Source organism: Euwallacea fornicatus, chromosome 3 (genome assembly GCF_040115645.1).
Source record: "Euwallacea fornicatus isolate EFF26 chromosome 3, ASM4011564v1, whole genome shotgun sequence".
In the NCBI taxonomy this organism is placed as follows: Eukaryota; Metazoa; Arthropoda; class Insecta; order Coleoptera; family Curculionidae; genus Euwallacea; species Euwallacea fornicatus.
In genome coordinates this window covers 2,305,359-2,316,703 of record NC_089543.1, presented here as the reverse complement: position 1 = coordinate 2,316,703, position 11,345 = coordinate 2,305,359, and the positions used below count along the sequence as shown (strand labels likewise).

The 11,345-nt window shown below is 33.4% G+C and overlaps 3 protein-coding genes across 4 annotated transcripts; 2 read left to right on the top strand and 1 right to left on the bottom strand.

Annotated features, from left to right (window-relative positions):
- The first annotated feature begins 4,392 nt into the window (after window positions 1–4,392).
- LOC136350755 (uncharacterized) lies at window positions 4,393–7,181 on the top strand. The gene is made up of 3 exons (XM_066302801.1): window positions 4,393–4,655; window positions 5,815–6,654; window positions 6,707–7,181. The coding sequence occupies exons 1-3, from the start codon at window positions 4,628–4,630 to the stop codon at window positions 7,126–7,128; spliced, it is 1,290 nt and encodes a 429-aa protein (XP_066158898.1). The 5' UTR covers window positions 4,393–4,627; the 3' UTR covers window positions 7,129–7,181.
- On the top strand, window positions 7,160–8,493 carry LSm-4 (Like Sm protein 4). The gene is made up of 3 exons (XM_066302803.1): window positions 7,160–7,650; window positions 7,849–8,170; window positions 8,226–8,493. Exons 1-3 carry the CDS (start codon window positions 7,569–7,571, stop codon window positions 8,404–8,406), a joined length of 585 nt encoding a protein of 194 aa, XP_066158900.1. The 5' UTR covers window positions 7,160–7,568; the 3' UTR covers window positions 8,407–8,493.
- Window positions 8,424–11,201, bottom strand: Golgin84 (Golgin-84). Of its 2 annotated transcripts, none has more exons than XM_066302800.1 (8): window positions 10,789–11,201; window positions 10,553–10,734; window positions 9,522–9,915; window positions 9,268–9,472; window positions 8,982–9,215; window positions 8,861–8,930; window positions 8,642–8,802; window positions 8,424–8,590 (listed from the first exon to the last, which is right to left on the bottom strand). In XM_066302800.1, the coding sequence occupies exons 1-8, from the start codon at window positions 10,899–10,901 to the stop codon at window positions 8,528–8,530; spliced, it is 1,422 nt and encodes a 473-aa protein (XP_066158897.1). In that variant the 5' UTR covers window positions 10,902–11,201; the 3' UTR covers window positions 8,424–8,527. The 2 variants fall into 2 exon arrangements, with proteins under 2 accessions (XP_066158897.1, XP_066158896.1); XM_066302799.1 differs by having other exon boundaries at window positions 8,855–8,930; window positions 10,789–11,200.
- Window positions 11,202–11,345: the final 144 nt, after the last annotated feature.

The window sequence follows — 11,345 nt, the reverse complement described above, 5'->3', positions numbered from 1 at the left end:
TCAATTAATGTGGAAACTGGACTATAAATTTCGTTTCGCTTTACCAAAATGAGCGCACGCCCATGGCAGTAAAAAACTTGAAGCAAACTAGACACAGGGCGCGGGTAGCTCGAGAGTAATAAAAAAAACAGGGGTGCGAAGCACAACTAATAAATCCGATCATTTTGCTTTTCGCTACAGTATCTGGCTTATACCAGTGGCCAATGCACAGTTTAATGGCATAGCTTTACTTCGAAAAGTTTCAAATTTTATACTGCTGTAAATTTTTTAATGCCCGAACAGTTTGCCAAAAACTTTCCTTGCACATTACGCGAAGCAAATTGTGGAAACAATGTTATTTTGCTTTTGGTTTTAATTTGTAGCATTATGGTAAGCCGCCACTGACACTGAGGTACCTATCAGCAACTGTCCTTATACAGGGCACTAAAACGGCTAAAAACATATCATTATACGATTCGGTAAACGCGTTCATGCTCCATTTCTATACAAAAAGTGGCACCTTTTGGAACCCATAACGAACCCAACAGCTGACTACCATTAAACCGAGGGGGTCAAAGAGCATGAGATTTTGATATGTGTTGGGTTCCAGTAAATTAAACTACGATGTATTATTTCATTGTGATAAAATTTGCTTTATCTCTCTAACTCGTATCTCAGGAGAAATTATACTGTCTGAGTTTCAAGAAAGTCGGATGATGCAGCACGAAAACAATAAAACCGATCATCATCAAAATAAAGGAGGAAAAAATAATCGGACTGCAGATAATAAGGGTGCATATAAGGGTGGAAGGGTGGCCATATATGGCCAGGTGTGCAGTATGAGGCACTCGCCAAGTGGAACAAACTCATAAGTTATGGGGTAACGTGCAGTGGCGTGCAAATAATGAATTTCCCAAACACGAAAAGAGCGCCTGGACAGTTAGAAATTTAAATCTCAGTGAGGGTCTCAATCATCGACCACATTTTAATTTAGAAGAGTGATATGTTTTAAATGTGTCTCAAAATAAACCATATCATTAGCACACGCTGCGCTTCCAGAATATCTTTGACCGAAACATCACATGTAGGAACACATTCGTTTTTGTCTTGTTTTAGCACTTTTTGTGAACTAATTAAATCTTTGTTGGAAGTATGTTCCATACACTTGAGGCAAATATATCAATTTCTATTTTACTGTTAAGGCGTCCGAGATGGTAGATTTCATTTTATTCTCAGTTAAAATTGACTCAGATAACCACTGAGCCTTTAATAAACTTGCGAAAATTCTAAAAAGTTCCTGAAGTATACTTGATATCCGGAGATATTTGGAAACCTAGAGCATGTGTTTCTCTATCTCCCAAAGACAATATTCGGGAAACTTAGAGTTTTCAAGGTTTCTGATTAGATAAATTAAATACTGCAATTTAATTAAAATTAAAGTTCTGGTTAGTGCGCGAAAATCCTGCAAATTTTCTACGACATACTTAAAATTTGGAAATTCTTGGAAATATACAGCAACTGCGTCTCTATTTAATGATTGTAGAAAACCGCAAAATTTGAAATTTTTTAATCAGCAGTGGCAGGGGAACTTCTAGATTATAAAATCCAAAATAAATCGTACTGAAACTGGCGGAATTCCCAAAGAAGATCTTATAAAATACAAGAATCACTTTTGGACATTTACAGCAAACGTTTCTTGTTCCAAAAATGGCAGAGTATGCAGAAAGCATTAGAAATAGGGATTTGAATACCGAAAAATGTACTGAACTTCTAACACTGAACATTTATTTCGGTAACAATAGATTGTGTGTTGTATCGTTGTAAGTAGCTAAATATTTTGTGTCTGTGCCAAATCAGATCAAAGATGCACACTTGTGACATTAGGGATAGATTCGAAAGGAACTAAAAAAATAATTCGCAAAAAGCCAAGCCCATTTGCACCAGCGGTAAACAGCATATGCTTAGCTATGTATCAGTCAAAAATATTAACATACAGCTATGGAAGCTTGCTTTAGGTAAGAATAATGACAGAGCGCAACGGCCTGAGAAGCACAAAAGATATAGATCAGCTTCATAAGTTTTCTCAAGTCGCTGGTGGTAAGAGCTTACGACTTAAACTGTTCAGTTGCCAAAGTTAGCGACAGAGTTCTCTCAAGGAGCTATTTTGGGAAGGTCGTAGTTAGCAAAATTAAAAAGGCGTTAAAACAAGTTCGGAGTTTCACTTGGTTTAATGATATCTGTTCGTAGTCCCTTCAACACATCTGTGGCTTTCAATTTTGACTCGAATAACAAATTTTCCTGGCACTGCATGAATAGAAGAAATATCTCCTATCTGACTTTATTTTAGTCACTAATGATGCAGATTTCCTGGGTGAGAATTAATTTGACCAGCTGACCTATAATCTATAATAACAGAAAAAAAACCCACCTAAGGTTTTCGGTTGATGTTACCGACGCCCACTTTTTAACACACGCCCGGCAATAGCTGTCTTCATAACATTGTCATCGGGAGTGATGGTAACGCAAAAAAACATACATTTATCACAGGAAACAAGAACAGTGCCCAAAGTAATTTACAGATAGTCTAATAATAAGTTTTTCTCTGGCATGTTCCTGAAATACCTTGGCGCCAGCCTTGCCTTCGCACCCAGTACATATAATGTGCATTATTATCAAACATTCTATTCGCCATTAAACTTTGTAGCAAAAATAAAGGGTAGTGTAGGAAACTTGGCACTTTCCCTCTTTCCATAAATATGTTGTTATATGCGTGCGAGCAGAAACGATAAGCTGGGGCGTAAAGGGTTAGCGATCATTATTAATGTTTCCTATTTTATAACATGCTATTAGAAATTTATCAAATTAGCGTTTTTCCTACAGTGTCCCCTTTATAAATGTCTTGCGAAGTAAAATGAAATACGCATATACGGGATTCGCCACGCTACCTGTTCATTAGACAATTTTTGCTTTCCACTCTCATAGCTCAATGGAATTTGGTTTCAGGCTAGAATCAACAATTTTGAAACCAAGTAAAATATTTTCAAAATGGCGATACTTCCGGTTATATAGGAATTAACTAATAACTTTGTTAATTTAAATAGAACTCTACATTTTTTTATGAATTTCAAATTTATTGGTAAATTTTAGGACGAGTTTATATATAGTATCTTATATCTAAAATTTATTGTTTCCAAGTTATATCAATTTTTTTTTTAATTTGACAGCTGTAAGATCCAACGGAAATCGATGTTGTACACTAACAGTTGTGAATTTTGAAATGGGTATTGTGGAGCTCAAAAACTACCTAATAAGCTACATTTTTACGTATTTCAATTTGGCTAAAGTCTTCTATATGCCTCCGAAATTACATGGATTCGAATCGCAATAACTTGCTTATTTCAAATGCGACACCCTGTACCTTCAAACATTTTCTCGTTTAGATTTTAATTTTATATCAAATATTATTAATTATTAAAATTTCGTGGAGCGACTCTGGACAGGATGTCCCATTTGAACTAAGCCAGTTATTGAGATCTGAAATCATGCAATTTCGGAAGTATATTTCAGCGGCTGTGGAAGACTTTAAGTCAAATTGAAAAAAAGTAAAAATGTAGCTTATTAGGTGGTCTTTGAGCCTCACAACACCTATTCCAAAATTCACAGCTGTTAGCGTACAACACCAATTTCCGTTGCATCTTACAGCTGTCAAAATTTTCAAATTTTCCGGTATAACAAGAAAAAAAAATTTTTAATATAAGACTGTACATAAATTGACCTCAAAATTTAATTAAAAAATTCGAAAATGACAGAACGCATAAAGGGTTCCATATAAAATCACGAGGTTGGTAGCTATTTCCGGTATAACCGTCATATTGAAAATATTTTACTTGAGTTCAAATGGTCGATTATAGCTCGAAATTAAATTTAATTGAGCTATGATAGTGGCCAGTCAAACATTTTTAAGCGAATGAATTACATGGCAAACCCTTTATACGCGTATTTCTTCTACACATCCTAAACAAAAATGGTAAAGTTATGTATTTTTTCAACTTTTCAGCTGTACATGAATATTCTTTTATTATCTTGCAAACAAATATCTATGATTATGGGCATGGCATGGGTATACACGTATTCCGTGCCTCATATTTAGATGTATTTTCAAGATAGAACCATATGGACGTAATGAAGGGACAAATTCAAATTCTATATATAGGGACACTATTATCTCTGCATCTCTCTGTGTTTCTAGATGGGCCCAATGTATAAATGCAATATTTGATTTTTTTATTTGCCTTAATTTTACATTAAAAAGAGATGGTTGAAGGTATTGCATATGTACACACAAAATTATCTGCTCCCCCATACTTCCACCCAAATTGCAATAAACAAAAATAATTGGGTATATACTAATACTTTTTTTGCATTACTTTGAGTTGAATTCACATTCCACTTTCGAAGCCTTTGATAAGAACGGAAAATGAAATTATTGGAAAAACTAATCTGACTTTACATAAGGGTATTTATAAAACAACCCGCATTTATGCAAATTTACTTTCACAAGTTTCAGTAAATCTTATTTAGTTTCAGTGCGACTGCAGTTATGAGCGTTCTACTGAAAAATTCTATTTGAATATATTTGTGCCGGAAAATGAATTATTCTTTACTTGATACTGGAAGTAAGTAAAAAAATGATAAATTATAATCATATCAGATATTGTATGATATGATTTGATAATTTTTGGCTTGAAAAAATAAACATAATACTTGGTAGATCTCTCAGAATCACATAGAACATATAAAAATAACATCACAACGCTTTATAAATTTTCATTGTAGAACCCGTCCCCATAGAAATATTAACCCCTCTAGCTAGGTTACCGATGCTACATACCCAGATATTTCAAATGTCGAATTAAAGTACCGTAATAAGAAGTCCATATTGATATTCGATATTGGAAACAAAGAAATTCCACTAACCCTAATAACTATCACACGACTATCAACGTTCCATATTACAGTAAACATAAAATATAGGCTAAACCGTTAGCAGTTTCGTGCTATTTGGCACTCATCAGATGGCCGTAGGCCATTAGCCTTATGACAAGCGTAATTCAGGAGGCAAAACAAAACAAACTACTTCAAGGCCTAATACCCTTACCTCCAGTGAATTGTTTTTCTCAATTCGGTTTCATCGAGTTTGTCGTGATTAAATCTTAATCAAACATACTGTATATTAATTTTGCTACGATATCAATAGATCAATCTAAATGTGGTCGGAGTATAAAAATGATCGTGTGTAAAATGATAATATTCCATTATGCCCCAAATCGTTGGTGTCTTTTCAAGTTCCAAAACATGTTTACTTCATTTTTTTTCTTGCTCTGATATAGAAGTTTTGCACGTACTTAATTTCTTCTTCCTTTCGTCCTCTTTTCTTTGCCCGCTTTAACATGACGACTTATCGCAACAAGAGGCAACGCAAGTATCTTCGCATAAGATTTTTGGTTGGACTTTATTGTATAATTTCACATCTGAACAGAACAGTAAAAGTTAAAACGGGGCAATGTCCAACACAAGCAACATCAAATGTAACATTCCGAATAAGCCACTATCAATCTTAAACTTCTTTCTTGTTCGTAACTAATTCTACAAAATAATTTTAAATTTTAAATAAAAAAATTCTATTTATATTCTAAAAAAATATATTTAAACTACTAAAATGACAATAAATAACTTCCAACTCTTATACATATTTAAAGATTTTTATTTAATTTCTACCTAAAACAAATTTCTGACTATATGGTGACTCTAAATATCTCACAAATTGCCTTCTAGGTCTTACCAGGTTAGATGCCTTTCCCTCACATCGTCAAGCAAGAACCTTCGGAACACTACTAGGCTTCCTTCTAGCTACCGTTTTTCCTAGCATTGCTATAGGACGTCTTCAGCACGGTTCCATTAAATTTCAATATGACCCAGTGCTGCACTCGAACGTACCCCCTGCTTCCATTAACATCTATCCTCAAGCCACAACGACAACTCCTTCATGGGAATCTGGAAGCAAGCCCTTTCAGATTTCAGAAACCACTGAAGACAATAGCGTGCATTTCACCCAAATCCCATCGTTCCGTTATTCTGATGTTATTGGGGGTAGTATTGAAAGCGCTAGGGAGTACTTAGTTCCATCAGCTTCGGAAACCCAGAAAGTTGCAGTGAAAAGGGCGACTTTTAGCAAATATGGGATGCCTTATAGGAGAAACAGATTTAGCAATTATAATACTCGGAGAAGATTTCCTGAATATTCGTCAGATTATGATAGCTATGACTATGTAGTTCCTAGAACAAGAAATAGAAAGAGGACACAAGTGCGCAGACCAATGTATAGTAATTATGATTATGATTATGACTATGATGTTGGCAGAGGACAGAATAGAAACAAGCAGCAAAGGCGCAGAATTAAAAATAAAAATAGGAGAGATCCGGATTATTATAGTTATGAAGAGTATGATAATGATGTTGAACCTATCACCCCAGTGATCAGGCCTAGACAGCAGCAGATTACGACTGTAGCTACCACCACTGAATCTGAAGCAACTACCAATACAATGACCATTATCACTAATGGTACCACTACTCTGCCTACAAGTACCACCACAAATACCAGTACTTCTGTTGGTAAATATCATCAAAAATCTTTAATTATGTAAGTAATTCATTACAATTTTAGACTATGGCCCTTACAGTGGCAATGAAAATATCAGCATCACCTATGGTCCACCAGTAAAGCCAGTCTATGGCGTACCAGGCTATAATGACTGGGCGCCAAGTTACTCTTATGACTCCTCATCAAACCCATTTTACTATAACCCTACGAACAATGCTTATGGCCCTCCCAGCAGTTCTGGAATTGGTAGTGTCAGTGCGGCTAAGCCATATCCCACCTACAATCCACCTAGCAGTTCTTACGGTATCCCAAATCCTGGTCCAAATTTCTCGGGACCAGGAGGTGGTGGTCAAATTCAACCATCGCCTAGTAGTAGAGCTAACGGATTTCAAAGTTATCAATTGCCCTTTTCTAGTTGGTACGGCAGAACTGCCTCACAGGGGGATATTGTAAAACGCGTTCAGGATGTTTTGAAATTTGATTGATTTTTTGCGTTTTTTTTTTTGTATAATAAACGGTAATAGGTGTATTTTTGTAATTTATGATACAATTTATTAATTTCCCATCCTAAGCTGTTATAGTTAGAGATTTTAAACCAATCATGCCCAACCCAATCGAATGACAGCGGACAGCTGCAAATTAATGTTTCCCATATTACATAACCTAACATTTTAATGTCAATGGCTATGTCCACACAAAGGTTAATGTATCAGTGAAGATTCTGTGCAGTATAGTAATTATTGTAATTTTTAGTATTGCGCAAAATTCTGATTACCAGTGATAACATTTCTTTCTCTTTTTATAAAAACTGTGATATCTCTAAACAAACAACACTAATTTGTTTATCAATTTCTAACTTTTATTTCCTTTTTATAGTTAAATTATTAATAATACTTTAAATTGTAATATATTTAAATAAAGTGCGATGAATTTAGTAGACATATCAAAGTCCACAATCAACCTAGTTACAAACTTTCCCAATGAATACAATGGGAGGATGGTAAAATGTAAGCAGGTTTCATTCTGCCATATGTGCCACAATTTGTTCCCTTTATTTCAAATGATTGTGATTCTTCCAATGGTATATACTGCTTTATAAGTACAAGAGAACCTCCAAATAAGAATATTGTGTTATAATCAAACAAATCTTTAAATTCATGGAGTGTATGCGTAAAAATAATTTCAGTGAATTTTCTTTATTTTAGTGGCATTAGCATCACTTCAACCATCCCCACAAAATGTTTCAAAAGCAATAGAAAAATTGTCCACAGAAAAAAACATTGCGAAAGAAGACTTATATGAAATTTTAAGCGTCTATGTGGAAATTTTGAGACTATTTATTCATACCTCAGATAAAGACTTTATAAATAACTTATTGGAATGGGGATTCTCCAATGACTTTGTGGAAAAATTGACCTTCTTGAACAACAGGAAAGAACTCATTGATACATTTTTGGCCCCTCATTATGGTTATTTTCAAAATGTTTCTAGTATAAAGTGGAGGATTGATATCAGTTTACTTCACAGGTATACTAGACTAATTATTTAATTTTCATTAAAGTGTTTAAATGTTTATTTCCAGCATATTAGGGAACAAAACATTGCCCAATGTAGTGCTTATTATAAAACAAAAAAATGAAGTATCCAGAACTATTGAGTTAAATGCAAAAGCTTTCCATATGCTACGGTTCAATGTGGCTTTAATTCTACAGGAGATGAAATCTCTGAAGTTAAAAACATCTCTAGACAAGATTATTAAATGAGATTATATAAAGAGTCATTTTTAGAAAAATAGGTTTTATTTCATATTGCATACTTAGATATTTGTAATAAAATTTTAATAATAACAATTTTTAACAAATTCAAATAAATAAAGGCATCAACCTACCTATTTTGGGAGGGAACGTCCCATAACAAAACTGTGAACACCCAAAGGTGCAATATCACCTAAAAATTCTCAATTATTTAAATGCTCTAATGATACCTTATGCTATTCACCATGTAAAAGAATACAAAAACCCTTGCCAAGGGGTATCTCCTGAGGAATATTCCTGTCCTAACACTTATTGCATCTAGAGATGAATAGGCATGCTTCACTCTCCTTGTCATGCCAGCATCATGAGGAGATACCCTCATAAAATGGGGAACAGACATTCTTTCTGAAAAAATACATAATTCAACATGATTTTTACCCAATTTGTCATTACTGACCATCACCTCCATCTTGAACATTAATAATTTTCACTCCTTCCCTCTTTAGGTCCGCAATATTCTTCCTATATTCTACCTATAAATATTTGAATCAAAAACTTTATAGTTTGCTAAAAAGGCAAAAAACCTCCAACTTTTCTAGCTGCAACCTTAAGGCATTTCTTTCAGTGGTAATGGTTTCTAGTTTATTTTGTTTCAGCATTAATGTCTGGGTCAAGGATTTTATTCTACTTTCATACTCTTCATTTTCAGAATACTGAGGTCTGTTTTGCAAGGCATTTTTTAATTTCATATTTTCTTCACTGGTTTGCTTTAATATTGCATGTAAATTCATTGTTTCCTGGTTTTTTAATTGCACTTCCTGAAAGGATTTATCCACTTAATATAAACTGTAATTTGCTTCATATACTTACTTTAAGTTTCTGTGAACAGTCATCCTCTGCAATTATCCTAAGCCTCTTCTCGTTTAAAAGATTTTGTTCAAGAGACTGATTGGATTGGTTTAGTCTCTGCTGAATTACTTGATGCTGCATTTGCAATGACTGAAAGTCACTTAATAATTTTGAGTTTTTGTCAGTGAGTTCTAGTACTTTAAGTTGTTGAAACTCCAGCTCTTTCCTATAACAATTTAATTTAATTCACATATACTGAAAAAAAAAGAACATACTTCTGTTCGTCACTGTAATTCATATAAATATTCCTTTCCACATCTTCAATTTCGTTACCAGGATTTTTCTGTTTTAAAGCTATTAACTTCTCTTTTTCTTGCAATATTCTTTGAGCTCTAGCAACATACTGTTCTTTCTCACTTTGAGCTGAAGAAAGTTGCTCATTTAACCTATCTACTTGGAACTGCAAATTGGCATTTTCATTCCTAATCTCTGAGTATAAATGTTGAATATTCAGCAATTGCTTATTCACATCTTGGTTTTCTAATTCTAATTTAGCTAATTTTGACTGAATGGCTTCTAATTCTTGAGCAGCAGTAAAACTATTGCAGCTGGAACTGGAAGACACTGATGTATGACTGCTTCGTAACAACTTCTCTTCAATGGCACTGCCTAAATTAATTTTAATTTTACAGAAATTATTAAAGGGATAAAACTAAACTACTAATAAAAAAAAGTACCAATGTGCCATAATTTTTCATTATTTTTAATGGATTATATATCAGAGGTACCTTAGCTTAAATTTATAATTTAAAAAGATTCTAAAAGACCATTTTCTTTAGGATTAGACAAATAGCCCACAAAAAAGAAAACTCCATGCAAAAACGTAAAATTTTAAATGACTACATCTAATTTTTAAGGTGAATCTTAACATCTCCTTGTAATTTCAGCCTTTGTTTTGAAAACCAATAAAAAAAATGGAAACTTTTTTAAAATACCAACACTTTTCGTTGGCAAACAAAAAATGTGTCAATCAAGACTTTTAAATAATTTTACAAAGGAAATTAATTTAAAATTTACCACAAATGTAGCATGACATTTTATATTTTTCAGTAAATTTTTCCTTGCCCTGTAAAGTACTCAAAATTTGGTATCATTAAAGATTAGTCTAAGTATTGAACTCTAGAAGAAAAGGTCTTTCGGATCCCTTGTAGATTTAAAATTTAATTTAAGATGTCTCTGAGACATCACTCTGAAACTGAAATAAAATTATACCATCTCTATTTTTTGTTAATAGCTTATTTAGTACCTGATTTTTGACTCTCAGGGATAGAAGTGAAGGTATCCAATGGTTTTTCAGGGGTGACACTCTCAACTAGCTCAGGAGTTGGAGATCTTGAGAGCTTAAGAGGTCCTAATTTGGATTTTGTAAGTGGCACTTGAAGTTGAGTTTCTGGAAGTTCATAAACTACATCCTGCCCCAATCTGAAACTTTATGTTTTGAATGTAGAAGTGTATTACCGGGAGATCACTTTTATTGCATACTCTTCGTCAATTGGGGATGGTTTGTTTCCATCACTGAGAACTGTAGCAGCATTTTGGTCAATTTTATTAAGCAAATTTTCAGCGTGTCCTGCTAAATTTTGTAGCCAAGCCATTACTGAACATTAAGCTATTAATTTTCCATCCAAGTATATATTATTTATAACAAGAGGACAATTATAGTTATTATTGTATTATTTGAAATTCATTTACATACTATTTGAAGGTTATATTAACTAATAATGACTGTCACAACAATATGAACTTTCTAAAAATCAAAACTTTAAATAAATATTAAACTTGTTAAAAATTACATTTAATAATAGTTATTAAAAATACTAGTACAAATGAATTACTTTAATGTTTCGTTGACGAAAGCCTTTTTATTGTTTCTTTTAAAAAAATGCAGAATTAAATCAGTAATCAGCTGTTTTTGACATTGATGGTCATTAGCCATTTTCAGAATTGATTATCTAGATTGGATCTATCCTAATAACGTTCGACCAATCAGATTGATTTCTAATGGTGGCCAGCCAATCCGATTATCGCAAAATCAGTTG